The sequence below is a fragment of the Muscardinus avellanarius genome (assembly GCF_963383645.1).
Source record: "Muscardinus avellanarius genome assembly, chromosome: 14".
NCBI classification, from domain to species: domain Eukaryota; kingdom Metazoa; phylum Chordata; class Mammalia; order Rodentia; family Gliridae; genus Muscardinus; species Muscardinus avellanarius.
Genome location: NC_137800.1, coordinates 88,796,916 through 88,811,508, shown reverse-complemented (window position 1 = coordinate 88,811,508; position 14,593 = coordinate 88,796,916). Strand labels below are relative to the sequence as shown.

The 14,593-nt window shown below is 57.3% G+C and overlaps 2 protein-coding genes across 2 annotated transcripts; one reads left to right on the top strand and one right to left on the bottom strand.

The window, feature by feature from the left end:
• Positions 1-186: 186 nt before the first annotated feature.
• Positions 187-10,504, top strand: VWA7 (von Willebrand factor A domain containing 7; the record flags this gene model as incomplete). The annotated part of the gene is made up of 16 exons (XM_080710381.1): positions 187-420; positions 741-1,022; positions 2,073-2,169; positions 2,742-2,852; positions 3,906-4,101; positions 4,195-4,364; positions 7,218-7,330; positions 7,642-7,758; positions 8,003-8,188; positions 8,731-8,863; positions 8,948-9,100; positions 9,183-9,275; positions 9,492-9,790; positions 9,861-10,000; positions 10,081-10,255; positions 10,340-10,504. 16 exons carry the CDS (start codon positions 187-189, stop codon positions 10,502-10,504), a joined length of 2,664 nt encoding a protein of 887 aa, XP_080566507.1.
• A 1,806-nt stretch (positions 10,505-12,310) lies between these two features.
• Positions 12,311-13,820, bottom strand: SAPCD1 (suppressor APC domain containing 1; the record flags this gene model as incomplete). Its single annotated transcript, XM_080710380.1, has 5 exons — positions 12,311-12,403; positions 12,477-12,551; positions 12,660-12,755; positions 13,345-13,485; positions 13,707-13,820. The coding sequence occupies 5 exons, from the start codon at positions 13,818-13,820 to the stop codon at positions 12,311-12,313; spliced, it is 519 nt and encodes a 172-aa protein (XP_080566506.1).
• Between the last annotated feature and the right edge of the window lie 773 nt (positions 13,821-14,593).

Genomic DNA, 14,593 nt, shown 5'->3' with positions numbered 1-14,593 from the left:
GTGTCCCTACTGGTCTGATAAGGCTCTCAGGTTGTCTGGGGGACGGAGGGACAGCGGGGAGCTGGGCGGGAGGAGGTGGCCTACGCAGGTGCCCTTGGAGACCGCCCCGACGCGCCTGCCCTGGCCTCGCTGCGGCTTGGGCTTGCTCCCTCGAGAGCCCTCTGTCCCCAGGTCCGCGTCTCAGCCATGCTTCCTGCAGAGCTGCCCCTGCCCCAGTACGGGCCCCTGGTGGTGCTGCTGCTGCAGCTGCTGCTGCCCTCCACATCTGCCTTCTTCCCCAACATCTGGAGCCTCCTGGCTGCCCCCGGCTCCATCACCCACCAGGAGCTGACAGAGGAGGCCGCGCTCAACGTCACCCTGCAGCTCTTTCTGGACCAGCCTCCCCCAGGCCGGCCCCCACTGCGCCTCGAGGACTTCCTGGTGAGCGTCCCTGGGACCCTCGTGTCCCTGCTGGTGTTTCTAATTCCCTGGGACTTCTACTCCCTGGGGGCCCTGGTCACGGAGAAAAGGGACGCCCCGTCTGCCTACCTCTCCACCCCATTCCTGCAGCGACAGTACCCAGCAGGCTGGTGCTGGAATCAGGAATCCTTTCTCCTCAGAAGGGTCCCGGGCCCCCCAACCCCCGTGGGGACCAGCATCGATTCCACTCTTACCCAGCCTCGAATGGCAGGGCTGAGGACACGTGGGCGCCGCCCCATCCGAGGGCTTCCCTGGAGCCCCCGTGCCCGCCGCTCTCACAGGGCCGGACCCTCCTGGCCGACGACCTCTTTGCCGCCTACTTTGGACCTGGGTCTCCTTCCTGGCGGTTCCGAGCAGCCTTAGGCGAGGTGTCTCGTGCCAACGCGGCACAGGACTTCCTGCCGACTTCCAGAAACGACCCTGACCTGCACTTCGACGCGGAGCGGCTGGGCCAGGGCCGCGCACGCCTGGCGGGGGCTCTGCGGGAGACGCTGGTGGCTGCCAGGGCGCTGGACCACACGCTGGCCCGCCAGCGCCTGGGGGCGGCGCTCCATGCCTTGCAGGTGAGGGGAGTGAGGGGTGGCCAGAGGGTCCCCCAGGCCACTCTCAAGGCCCTCCTTGTAATGTGCCACCTTTAATGTATTTATTTTCTTAGGTACTGAAGATTGAACCTCCAGGGGCGTTCTACCCCCAGACTACACCCTCTTTTGAAATCTTTTTTTCTTTTCTTTTTTTTTTTTTTTTTTTCGGTTCTGGGGATGGAACCCAGGGGCATTCTACCTCTGAGCTACACCCCAGCCTTTTTTTTTGTGTGTGTGGCTTTAAGGATGGAACCCAGGGGCATTCGACCTCTGAGCTCTACTCCCTGCCCTGTTTTTTCTTTGTTTTGAAACTGGGTCTCACTAAGTTGTGTAGAGCCTCACTAAGTAGCTGAGGCTGTTCATGAACCTGCAATCCTTAGGTCTCAGCCTTCTGAATTCTGGGATTACAAACATGCGCCACCATGCCTGGCACCTTTTTTAACCTAAATTTTTTTTCTTTTTTCTTTTTTTTTGTGGGTCTGGGGATGGAACCCAGGGCCACTCGACCTCTGAGCTACAGCCCCTGCCCTATTTTGTTTTTATTCTTTATTTTGAAACCAGGTCTCACTGAGTTGCAGAGGGCCTCACTAGGTAGCTGAGGCTGTCCGCCAACCGCGATCCTCTGGTCTCAGCCTCCCGAATATGGGATTACAAGCGTGCGCCACCACGCCTGTCCATTAACTTAAAAAAAAATGTATAGTGCCTTTTTAATCCTGCCTTCCCTACTGTATTTGGGGCGGGTCCTCCTGCCAGCACCTGAAGCCCTTAGCTCCCCACCTCCACCCTGGCAGCACTTGGAGGGAACAAGAGGGGCCCTGTAGCTGCAGAGAAGAGGGGAGAAAGGGTGGCCAGCAGCAGGAGGGGAGAGGGGCGGCCTTTGGAAAGAGGCCCAGGGCCCTTCCCACTGGGCAAACTCTGTCCTGGCTGCCTGGCCACCGGAGAGAGGGCAGTGGAGTGTTGGGGCGCCCCTCGGGGGCGGTGGGGCGGGAACTCGGGAGGTCATGTTCCCATTTCTCCTCTCCTCCCGGCCAGGACTTCTATAGCCACAGCAACTGGGTGGAACTGGGGGAGCAGCAGCCTCACCCCCACCTCCTCTGGCCGAGGCAGGAGCTCAGGAGCCTGGCACAAGGTATGGCTGTGACCCCGCGGTGAGGGTGAGGGGCCCACGGAGCGCCTCCTCCCGGTCGGCCTGTGCTCGGCCTCTGCAAAGCCAGTGGGTCCCGCAGTCACACTGGGGGCAGGTCAGTTAAGTGGCTGTCCCCCTCCCGCTGCCCCCGGGGCCACCTCTCACCTCCCAACTGAACCATGGCGAGGGCTACTTCCCATTCGCCGCTCACAGAAGACAGGATTATCCAGAGCATTGGTCCCCACACTTCCCCGGGCTTTCTAGCACAGCCCCTGGTTCAAACATCCAGTCTCCGTGAGCCTAAGAGTTCAGAAAGCCTAGCCAGGCATGGTGGCGCACACCTGTAATCCGCAGAACTTGGGAGGCTGAGACAGGAGGATCGCAGGTTTGAGGCCAGCTCAACAGTGTAGTGAGGTCCTCAGCAAGTTAGTGAGACCCGGTTTCAAAATAAGAAACAAATGGAGCTGGGGGTGCAGCTCAGCTATGGAGAGGCCCTGGGTCTCCAGCAGGGGGAGCCAAAGAGGGCGGAGCCCCAGGCCGCAGAGGCTTCGCCTAGCCCCGCCTTCTCTCCCCAGAGGGTGACCCCACCTGCTCCGACTGCGGGGGGCTGAGCTGCCCCGGGAACTTGCTGGGCCTCAGGCGCCTCACTTCTGGGTACTTTGGAACTCACCCCCCCAAACCTCCAGGTAACAGGAGCGCTCCCCCGGAGGCGGGAGAAAGCCCCGCCCTTTGGCCGGGTCCCCTGCCTGGCCTCCCTGTCTAGGAGGAGAGGCTGGTGGGAGTGGGGCAGGGGCTGAGGCCCACCCAGGAGGCCCCTGATTGGGTGGGGAGCTGCCTCTTGCTCGGCTCGCAGGATTTTTCCGTTGCCTGTAGGCAGCTTGGGGGACTGGCTGGAGGGTCCTGGGACACCAGACCCTCCTGCTGGGACTCACACCTCTGGATTTGCTTCCTAAAAGAGTCGTCATTTCAGCTGGGTGCAGTGGCCCAGGCCTGTTATCCCAGCACGTGGGAGGCTGAGATGGGGGATCGCAGGTTCAGGCCAGCCTCGGCAACCTTTGAGGCCCTCTGCAACTTAGAAACTGTCTCACGCTAGAAAATAAAATAGAATTGAGGGTGTAGTTTAGAGATAGAATGCCCCTGGGTTCCAGCCCCTGTACCACACACATAAGAAAATGAGTCATGCTGGGCGTGGGGGCCACGCTTGTCATCCCCGCGCTTGGGAGGGGGAGACAGGAGGATCCCGCAAGTTCGAAGCCAGCCGCGCTGGCTTAAGAGACCGTGTTTCCAAATAAAATATAAAGCAGGTCTGGGAGTGTAGCCCAGAGGTAGAAGGGCTTCCAGGAACCCCAGTACCACAAAAAAAAAAAAAAAAAAAAAAGTCATCATTTCCCACTGATTCTCTGCTGATGGGTGAAAAAGTCATGGTTGGTCAGAAAGAGCAGCCTTTAAGCCGGGCGTGGTGGCACACACTTGTCATCCCAGCATTGGGGAGGCTGAGACCGGAGGATCGCGGTTCACAGACAGCCTCAGCTACTTAGGCCTTTGCAACTCAGTGAGACCCTGTTTCAAAAATAAAAGAATAAAAAATAGTGCTGGGGGTGTAGCTCAGAGGTAGAATGCCCCTGGGTTCCAGCTGCCAAAAAAAAGGGGGGCGCAGCCTTTTCTTAGGTAGTGCGTTTTGGGTTTGGGGTTTTTTGTGTGTTTAACCTCCAACCTCCAGATCTCTGCCCCCAACCCAGGGAAATGCAGCCATGGGGGCCATTTTGACCAGAGCAGCTCGCAGCCCCCCCGGGGCGGCATCAACAAGGACAGCACGTCCCCGGGCTTCTCCCCCCACCACGCGCTGCACCTCCAGGCCGCCCGGCTGGCCCTGCTCGCCTCCATCCAGGCCTTGAGCCTCCTGCGAAGCCGCCTGGGAGACGGGGGCTTCTCCAGGTGGGGGCCTCAGGGCGCTGCTCCTGGGAGAACCGCGAGCCCCGGGCGGGCCGAGGGGCAGACCCTTCACTGCGCCTCTGGCCGGCTTCCCAGGCTGCTGGACATCACCCCAGCCTCCAGCCTGAGCTTCGTGCTGGACACCACGGGCAGCATGGGCGAGGAGATCCACGCCGCCAAGGTCCAGACGCGCCGCCTGGCGGAGCAGCGGCGGGGCAGCCCCGCGGAGCCCGCCCGCTACGTGCTGGTGCCCTTCCACGACCCAGGTAGCTGGGGTCGCGGGATGGTGGAGGCGAGGATGGCGGGCCAGCGGGGCGCGGGGTGGCCTCCCGGCGCCACTTCCATGACGAGATGGCCGCTCTTGCGAATCGCGCCCCTGCCGGGGACAGACGGAGACCGGGCGGCCACGTCCACTGTTTGCAGAATGGCAGCATTCTGCAAGTCTAACCGTGATCCAAGCCAGGCCATGGCCCTGCCGTCTTCTGCTTCAGGGCAGAAGGTCATTTTCAACTCTGGCTGCTGGGGTTGGGCGGCGGGGGGCGCGGCTCCGCCACCGGGAGGCCTGCGGGTCTGGCCAGTCCCCGGCCACTGTCCTTGGCTTGCCGTTAGTGTCTCTCTGAGGCAGTTTGATCGTCCAGAAAGTGGTTTTCAGTCCTGCCTTATTCTAACTCCCAGGGTTGAAATAATGCTCAGAAAAAAAAAATGCCTGCTGGGCTGAGATGTTCCCTGCAGGGAAGGTCTGAGTCCAGTTTGTTTTACACACCTTGTAGTGGCCGGCGCTGATGGTGGACGCGCTGCGTGTTTGGCGATGTACGAATAAGACTTCAGCACTAGCTCACGTTACTCTGAGATTAGTCCCCAGCAAGCCCCTCTCTGACCGTTGTTTTCTCTGGTCCGAGAAGGAAACTGAGGACCTTGTTGAATTTTTGTTTTTCTTTTTTCCCTCCCAGGTTTTTCTTTTCTTTTTGGTGTTGGGGGAGTAGTACTGGGGGAACCCTCTAAGCTACACCCTGCCCTTTAAAAAATCATTTTTAGCCGGGCGTGGTGGTGCACACTTGTACTCCCAGCATTCGGGAGGCTGAGACCGGAGGATCGCTGTTCACGACAGCCTCAGCTACTTAGTGAGGCCTCCACAACTTAGTGAGACCTGGTTTCAAAATAAAGAATTAAAAATAGGGCTGGAGATGTAGCTCGGAGGTAGAATGCCCCTGGGTTCCACCTCTAGTACCGGGGAAAAAAAAAAAAAAAACCAAAAAACTAGGGCTGGGGGTGTAGCTCGGAGGTAGAATGTCCCTGAATTCCATCCCCAGTACCACAAAAATTATATATTTTTAAAATTTGTTTGTTTGTTTACCTGGCTATTTATTTTTGGTACTGGGGATTGAACTCAGGGGTATTCTACCTCCAATCTACACCCCCAGCCCTTATTTTGAAACAGGATCTCAGTAGGTTGATGAAAGTCTTAAATCCTCCCGTCTCAGCCTCCCAGGCACTGGGATTACAATAGTGTGTCACCACTCCTGGCTTTTGAGACTGTTTTAAAACAAAATATAAAGCCGGTGTGGCTTGTAATCCCTGCGCTTGGGAGGCTGAGACAGGAGGATCTCATAGGTTCGAAGCCAGCCTCAGCTACTTAGTGAGGCTCTCAGCAACTTAGTGAGACCCTGTTTCCTAATAAAATATAAAAAAGGTCTGGGAGTGTAGCCTGGAGGTAGAAAGCCTCTGGGTTCCACCCCCAGTACCACCAGAAAAAAAAAATAAATAAAAAAACAAAATATAAAAAGGGCTGTGGCTGTAGTTTCAAGGCACAGTGTCCCTGGATTCAGTTCCTAGTACCAACAAAACAAAACAAACAAACAAAAAACCATAGGGGTTCACTAAGTTGCTGAGTCTATCTTTGAACCTGCAATCCTCCTATCAGCCTCCCAAGTACTAGGATTTAGACATGTGCTACCACCACACCCAGCTCCCGTGTGTGTGTGTGTGTGTGTGTGTGTGTGTGTGTGTGTGTTACTGGGAATGAAACCCAGGGGTCTTTTACCTCCAGGCTATATGCCCAGACCTATTTTATATTTTATTTTATTTATTTTATTTTATTTGCAGTACTGGGGAACCCAGGGACATTCTACCTCTGAGCTACACCCCGAGCCCTATTTTTTTATTCTTTATTTTGTTGTTGTTGTTGTTGTTGTTGTTTATTCTTTATTTTTTGAAACAGTGTCTCTCTCACCGAGTTGCAAAGGGCCTAAGTAGTTGAGGCTGTCCATGAACTGCGATCCTCCTGTCTCAGCCTCCCAAATGCTGGGATTACAAGTGTGTGCCGCCACACCTGGCTTCTATTTTATATTTTATTTGGAAACAGGGTCTCACTAAGTTGCTGAGAGCCTCACTAAGTAGCTGAAGCTGGCTTTGAACCTGCGCGATCCTCCTGTCTCAGCCTCCCAAGCGCTGGGATTACAAGCCAGCGTGCGCCACCACGCCCGGCTTGCTATTATCATTATTTTGAAACAGGGCCTTGACTAAGTTGCAGAGACCCTTAGTAGGTAGCTGAGGCTGGCCATGACTCTGTGATCCTTCTGTCTCAGCCTCCCAAGTACTGGGATTACAAGCGTGCGCCACTATTCCCAGTTCCAATTTTTTTTTTTTTTTTTGCAGGTCTGGGGATGGAACCCAGGGGCATTTGACCTCCAAGCTACACCCCCTGTCCTGTTTTTTATTCTTTATTTTGAAACAGGGTCTCACTAAGTTGCGGAGGACCTCACTAAGTAGCTGGGGCTGGCCGCGAACCAGGATCCTCCTGTCTCAGCCTCCTGAATGCTGGGATGACAAGCGTGAGCCACCACACCTTATACAGATGCACATATTCATTAAAGGCCCCATGGGGCCATGGGAAGGGCCACCATTTTATTTAAAGAGTGAAGGCCTGCTTTCCCACAAGCAGCATTAAGCCCTCCTGCCAGTGTTCTTTCTGTTCCACCTTTTTGTTGTGGCGGTTGTGCCAGGGATAGAACCCAGGGCCTTGCGCATGCTAATGCTAAGCGCTGGAGCCTGGGGAGGTGGCCCCTTTTAGGAATGAGGGGAGAGCTTCCCTCACGCACTCCAACTCTTCTCCCGCCCAGGGTTTGGTCCTGTCTTTATAACCAGTGACCTCGACAGCTTCTGGCAGCGACTCGATGAGCTCCACGCCTTGGGAGGCGGCGATGAGCCCGAGATGTGCCTTTCCGCCCTGGAGGTCTGAGCCCTGCCTTCCCTTTCCCTCTTATCCTGCCCTTCCCACGCCTTGCCACCAGGGGGAGCCGGAGCGCACCCGCCGGCCTGGCTTCCGCCCTGACCTCGTCAGAGCCTATTCCGCTCCCTTGCCACCAGGGGGAGCCGGAGCGCGCTCGCCACTGACCTGGCTTCCAGCCTGACCCTTTCAGAGCCTAGTTTCTCTCGCTTCAGGTGGGGATTCAGGGGCCATATTCCCTTCCACTCTGTCCTCCCTGGCTCTACCCACACTGTGGCTTAGCCACTTTTCACAGCAGCTCTTTTCCTCCCTGCCAGCTAGCCCTGCTGCACACACCTCCGCTCTCAGACATCTTCGTCTTCACGGATGCCTCCCCCAAGGATGCCTTCCTCACCCAGCGGGTGGAAGCCCTGAGTCAGGAGCGGCGGTGCAGGGTGAGCACCCCGGGAGGACCGGTGTTAGCCACGCAAGGGTGGGCGCCCGTAGGACAATGGCCACCTAATAAGGTTCGCAGCACATCACGGTGGTCAGACCGGCCAGACCTTTAACAATTTTCCTATTTAATGCTGCTGAGTTCATATTTGAGCCTGCCCAATAAGCCACTGGAGGAAAAAGGAAAGTCATGGCTAACACTCCACCATGGGACATCTCCACGCGGTGGGCTGCTTTTGGCCACAGGTGACGTTTCTGGTGACTGAAGACCCCTCGAGGCTTCAGGGCCGAGCGCGGCGCGAGGTCTTATCCCCTCTGCGCTTTGAGCCGTACGAAGTGGTGGCCCTGGCCTCGGGAGGAGAGGTGATCTTCACCAAGGACCAGCACATTCAGGACGTGGCGGCCATTGTGGGCGAGAGCACGGTTGCTCAGGTGAGTGCCAGCACCTTCTTAAAGGAGCAAAGGCTGAGCTGCCAGCCACTCGGTCAGAAGTCAGTAACCTCCACAGGGCCCCAGTGGCCTGCCCTCGGCGCTGTCAGTCCTGTCATCTCTTAAGGGAGGACGAGAGCCGGGCGTGGTGGCGCACGCTTGTCATCCCAGCATTCGGGAGGCTGAGACCGGAGGATCGCGGTTCGCGGACAGCCTCAGCTACTTAGTGAGGCCCTCTGCAACTCAGTGACACCCGGTTTCAAGATAAAGAATAAAAAAAGCCAGGGCAGGGGGTATAGCTCGGAGGTCAAATGCTCCTGGGTTCCATCCCCAGACCCGGAGGACGAGAAGGGACGGCCTCGGCCTGCATCCCTCACCTCCAACTTTGCCGTTGACCGTGGTGACCTCATCCCTGGTCCTGCGCCTCTCACTGGCGAGAGTGTGACCTGGTGTCTTTCTCCGCCTCCTCCTGTCTTCCTTCCTGCCTCCTTCCACGCCTCACGCCTCACCTTCTTCCCCGCTCTTTGGCCCTGCCCATCCCCAAGGTGACTCTTGCCCTGGAACCCCCCACCGCGGCGCCCGGGAGGCCGCTTGTGTTCAGCGTGGACGGGCTGCTCCGGCGCGTCACAGTCCGGCTGCACGGGGCCATCAGCAGCTTCTCCATCAGGAGCCCTGCAGGTGCCCTCGTGGGCTCAAGCAGAGTGCGGAGCGAGGGGTTGCTGAGAAGGGATTGCTTCTGACAACCCTCTGTCCCCGTCCCAGGCGTCTCCCAGGGCCAGGAGGAAGGTGTGGGTCCTCTCGGCCACACCCGCCGCTTTGGGCAGTTCTGGATGGTGACCATGGCTGACCCCCCGCACAGGGGGGCGTGGGAGATCCAGGTCACAGCCGAGGGCACCCCCCGGGTGAGAGTGCAAGGTGAGGAGGGCTGGGGAAGGGGGCTGTGGCCTGAGAGCAGCGCGCTTGCGTCCGCGTCAGGAAGGCCTGCCTTCCCTTGCAGCCCAGACCTCCCTGGACTTTCTCTTTCACTTCGGGATCCCCATGGAGGATGGACCGCACCCTGGCCTCTACCCGCTGACTCAGCCTGTGGCAGGTGCGCCTGATCATCCCCGCCCCAGCCCATTATGCGTGTATTTGTACAAGTGTGTACATGAATATAAAAGTACACATGGATGTGCACGTGTGTATCTCATTGAGAGCGCTAAGTGTGGGCTTGATGGGCTTCATATGAGGCACGTGTAACCATGGAAGACAGGGCGATTCCTCCTCCTCTCCCCGGGTCTCCTAAGTCACACTCTCCCTGTCCCAGGCCTGCAGACCCAGCTCTTGGTGGAAGTGACCGGGCTGGGTTCCAGAGGCAGCGCCGGGGACGCTCGGCCACACTTCTCCCACGCCGTCCTCCGGAGGGTCCCGGAGGGCACCATGCTGGGCGAGGTGCCCTTGGAGCCCGTGGGGCCAGTGGAGCGGGGCCTCCTGGCCGCGTCACTGCCAGCCTCGCTGCTGTCTCCAGGGCCCTTCTCCCTGGAGCTGACCGGCCAGGACGGAGGCGGCCGGGGCCTGCGCCGCACTGCCCCCCAGCCTTGCACAGTGGCCCCCGTGCTCCTGGAGGTGACGCCAGGGGAGGGCGAGAGGGCTAGGGATCTGGAGGGGCTGCTCCCTGACCCGCCTTTCCCCGCAGCTCAGTGGCCCCCCAGGATTGTTGATCCCTGGCAGCAGGGTCCCACTCGGCCTCCGCGTCACCAGCTTCTCAGCCGCTCAGGATCTCAACCTCAGGACGTCGGTCAGCCCAGGCTTCGCCCTGGCCTCCAACCTCTCCAGGTGAGGCCTCTGCAGCCTCCCGCCGGCCCCTCCCCGGTCCTTCCAATGGCCCGGAGCCTTCAGCGCCTCGGCCTCCACAGGGCTCGCCTAGGGCTCAACGAGTCGGCCTGGGGGCGCCTGTGGCTGGAGGTCCCCGAATCCGCGGCCCTGGACTCTGTGGTAATGGTGACCGTGACGGCGGTGGGTCAAGAAGCCAGCCCAGCGCCCCCGACCCATGCCTTCCTCCGGCTCCTGGTGCTGGCCCCAGCCCCGCAGGTGAGGCCCAGGGGGCAGGGCAAGAGTCGCAGGGGCTGTTAGGGTGAAGCCCTAGCTCCCCCTGACCGCTCCTCCTCTCCCCAGGACCAGCTCTCCGCCCCTGCCGGCGCACCTGGGCCTGCCCTCACGGCCTCTCCCGCCTCCTCTGCCTGGGGTTTGGTGACTCCCAGGGCTGGGGGAGGGGCGCACGGCCCCTGCTGGGGCTCAGCCTGGGGGACGCTGTTCCTGCTGGGCCTGGCCTTCTGGTGACAGCTGCCCAGAGGGATGAGCCTCCCTCCTCTTTCTTTTTGCACTGCTGGAGACTGAACCCAGGGCCTCACATACTAGGCAAGGGTTCCACCGCTGACCTACAGCCCCAGCCTTTCTTATTTTTTTCAGTACTGGGGACTGAAACCAGGGAAGTTCTTCCATCTTTTTTTTTTTTTTTTTTTTTTTTGCGGGTCTAGGGAGGGTATCCAGAGGCATTTGACCTCCGAGCTACACTCCCTACCCAATTTTTAATTCTTTATTTTGAAACAGGGTCTCACTGAGTTGTGGAGGTCCTCACTAAGTAGCTGAGGCTGGCCACGAACCGCGATCCTCCCCGAATGCTGGGATTACAAGCGTGCGCCACCACGCCCGGCTCACGTTCTTCCATCTTCAAGCTAAACCTCAGCACTATTTTATTTTTATTTTGAAACAGGGTCGCAATAGGTTGATTAACCTGCACTCTTCCTGTCTCAGCCTCCCAGGGGCTGAGATTACAGGTGTGCATCACAATGACTGGCTTCTCCAGCCCTTTTATTTTTTATTTTTATTTATTTATTTATTTATTGTGGGTCTGGGGATGGAACCCAGGGGCATTCGACCTCTGAGCCACACCCCTTGCCCTGTTTTTTATTCTTTACTTTGAAACAGGGTTTCACTGCGTTGCAGAGGGCCTCACTAAGTAGCTGAGGCTGTCCGCGAACTGCAATCCTCTGGTCTCAGCCTCCGGAATGCTGGGATTACAAGCGTGCGCCACCATGCCCGGCTCACTCCAGCCCTTTTTAAAGTTTATTTTGAGGCAGGATCTCCCTAAATTTTCCAGGCTGGCCTCAAATTCATAATCTTCCTGTCTCGGACTCCTGAACTGCTGAAATTACAGTTGTGGGCTACTGAGCTTGGATCCTTCTCGTACTGAGCTTGCTGGCTGTGGTGGTAACACCTGTAATCCCAGTAGGAGGGAAACAGGTTGGAGGGCCACAGGAACTTAGTGAGACCCTGTTTCGAAAAAATAAGGCTGGGGGTGTAGCTCAGAGGTAGAAAGCCCCTAGCTTCAATCCCCAGTACCACCACCCGAAACACAAAACAAAACATGAAAACTCACGAGATGCATTGCATGGGGCTCAGTGATTGCAGTGTTTGCCCAGCATGCACAAGGCCCTGGATTCCATTCTTAGCGCCATAATATAAAACCAATCAACCAAGCTTTGCTGGGCTGGGTATGGTGGCACACACCTGTCATTCTCGTACTTGGGAGGCTGAGACAAGAGTGTGGCAGGTTCCAGGCCCTGGAGATTGGGATAGAGGGCAGTAGATTGTACTGAAATGCACTTCCTCTAACCCATATGGGAACCAAACCAAAGACATTTTTTGGAGAAAGATGCTCTGCATTTCTCTGTAGCATCTTTATTCCGCTATCAAGTCATGTTCTTCCAAGCTCAGGTAGAGGGGAAGATACATGGGGAGGAAACCAGGATCGGGAGGGGGTAGGAAGGTACCAGGAAGTGTTATTTCTAGTTTTTAAATTCTGGAGCAGATTCTAGTTTATTTTTCTATTTAAAGCTGAAGGATAGTTTCAAGGACGTCTTTTCCTGAGAGGGATTTCCATGAAAGGTCAGTTTTGCACATCATAAAGGGAGAGAGAGGGCATGAGGCGTTAAGAAGATGGGCAGGAAGTTTTTAGGAACAGAGAATAAACTTTACACCAAGAGGTCTGAGACTCGCTGACCCATGGCTGGAGCCACGGGCTGCCGGCTAAGCAGAATAAGGAAGGAAGGCTCTGACGCCGCCTCGGACTGAGGAGAGGAGGGTTTACATGCCGGGAGGGCTTCTCTGCCCCTGGGCACGCCCCGGCTGAGCCGTCTCGGCCTCCTGCTGGGCGACTCCGTTGTACTGCCTTGATACCTTCCGGAGAAGAGAGAGAATAGTGCGGCGCCCCTGGCCCAGGGCTCCTGCGCCCCCGCCCCATGTTACTTGCCTGTTGCTGCCACAAGTTCTGCATCCTTGGCGCTGCTTTCCGGCCCTGGGTGGGGCGGGATGGGTGTGGGGGGAACTGGGTGGGTGGATGAGGGAATTGACTGCTTGTTAAACCAGTGACCACCCCCACAAGTCCCCTCTCACCCCGCTTCCCCAGAGTCTAAGCTCAAAACAATAAACTCACCTTTTCCTGAATCAGATTCTGCAAACAGATGTTCACCTTTTGAATCTGGGCTAACTGGGGACTGTGAAGCTCTGAGTGTAAATCTGTTAGAAAATTCTAGAGGAGTTGGAAGCTTGACAGCATGTGAAAACTTGAGGTCCACCTGCCACGCCTCACCACAGGCCGCTCCTCTCCTTGTCTGGGCCCCTCGTCTCAACCCTTCCAGGCAGGTGGAAAAACCTTCACTTCCACCCCTTTTTTGGTACTAGTGATGGAACCCAGGGGCATTCTACCACCGAGCCATGCCCCCAGCCTTATTTTTTATTCTTCATTTTGAAACAGGGTCTCAGTTGCAAAGGACCTCAGTAAGTAGCTGAGGCTGTCCGTGAACCGCGATCCTCTGGTCTCAGCCTCCTGAATGCTGGGATTACAAGCGTGTGCCACCACGCCTTTTAACATTGCACGTCCCACCCGCTCCTGGAGCAGGACACCCCCTCCCCTGCTCTCTGTGGATCCTCCCTGTCCATCCCCGCCCCGGTGGAGTGACCCAGGCCACTCCCCGCTGTCCATGCTGACCCAGGCCTGCCCCTCGGAATGGAATGTGAGCAGTCATCCCAGTGTGGCTTCGGTCAGCACCCTGCCTGTTAACCCTCCCCTCTCCAGCCGGCCCGTGCCCACACCACACGCCTCCCTCCAGGCAGCTCACCTCACCCAGGGCGCCCAGGCGCAGCTGCTGCCGCTGCGCCTCCCTCAGCCGGTCTTCAAACCAGGCCCGGCCGTGCTCCAGCAGCTCCAGCCCCTGCCACAGGGCATCCTGCTCCCTCTCCAGAGCCTGCATCCTCTGCAGCTGGCCAGCGAGCAAGATGGCCGCTCACCCCACAGCAGGCCTCGGGCTGTGGCCCTTTCAGCCCCCGGTGGGGTTCACTGTGCGGCCACTAAGGGTGAGCCCGGCCTGGCCGCCAAGGGCCTCGAGGGCCAGGGCAGTGGGGGAGGCGTTCTCGGAGTTGAGTGGACCTAGGAAGGGCAGGTCTGGAGGAGGCTGAGCCTTCTCGTTGGGCCAAGACTCACCCAAAGGAAGAAGCTCTGGGCTCCTGGGTCCTGGCGGCTCGTCCCAAGTGGCAGCAGCAGAACTGTGTAAGGAGCTTGCACCAGGGGTAGCCCACCAGGGCCCGGGCTGCCCATGGCTCTGAGATGGGCAGGCTGCAGCCACTCCCATGGGTGCGGCCTTGGCCCCCTCCCCCTTGGCACTGTGCGCCCTGAGCCCCGCCTGCCTGCCTTTCAGGCCCCTTCCTATGCTGGGGTGCTCTTTTGAGGGGAGAGACTATCTTTCTTGGGCCCCCTGTCGTCCCTTTTCTCAGTGCCTTTCTGAAGTCTCCTGGAGTAGAGTCAGGGTTTCCTTTAGCACTATCACTGTGGTTTTTTTTTTTGTTGTTTTTTTTTTATAGTCCTGGGGATTAAACCCAGAGCATTCTACCTCTGAGCTACATCCTTAGCTCTGTTTCTTCTTTATTTTGAAACAGGGTCTCATTAAGTTGCGGAGAGCCTCACTAAATAGCTAAGGATAGCAACAAACCTGTGATGTTCCTGTCTCAGCCTCCCAAGTACTGGGATTACAAGCATGTGCCACCATGCCTGATTTTCACTGTATTTTTTTTTTCTTTTGCAGGTCTGGGGATGGAACCCAGGGGCACTCAGAGGTTGAACACCCCCTGCCCTATTTTTTATTCTTTAATTTGAAACAGGGCCTCACTAAGTAGCTGAGGCTGTCCGCAAACTGTGATCCTCTGGTCTCAGCCTCCTGAATGCTGGGATTACAAACAGGTGCCATCATGCCTGGCCTCTGTTACTTTATTTTTAAGAGGCTAAAGTATATTCCTCTGTGAACTTTTTTTTTTTCAGTGCTGGGGAATGAACCCAGGGGCATTCTACCTCTGAGCTATGCCACCAGCCACTGA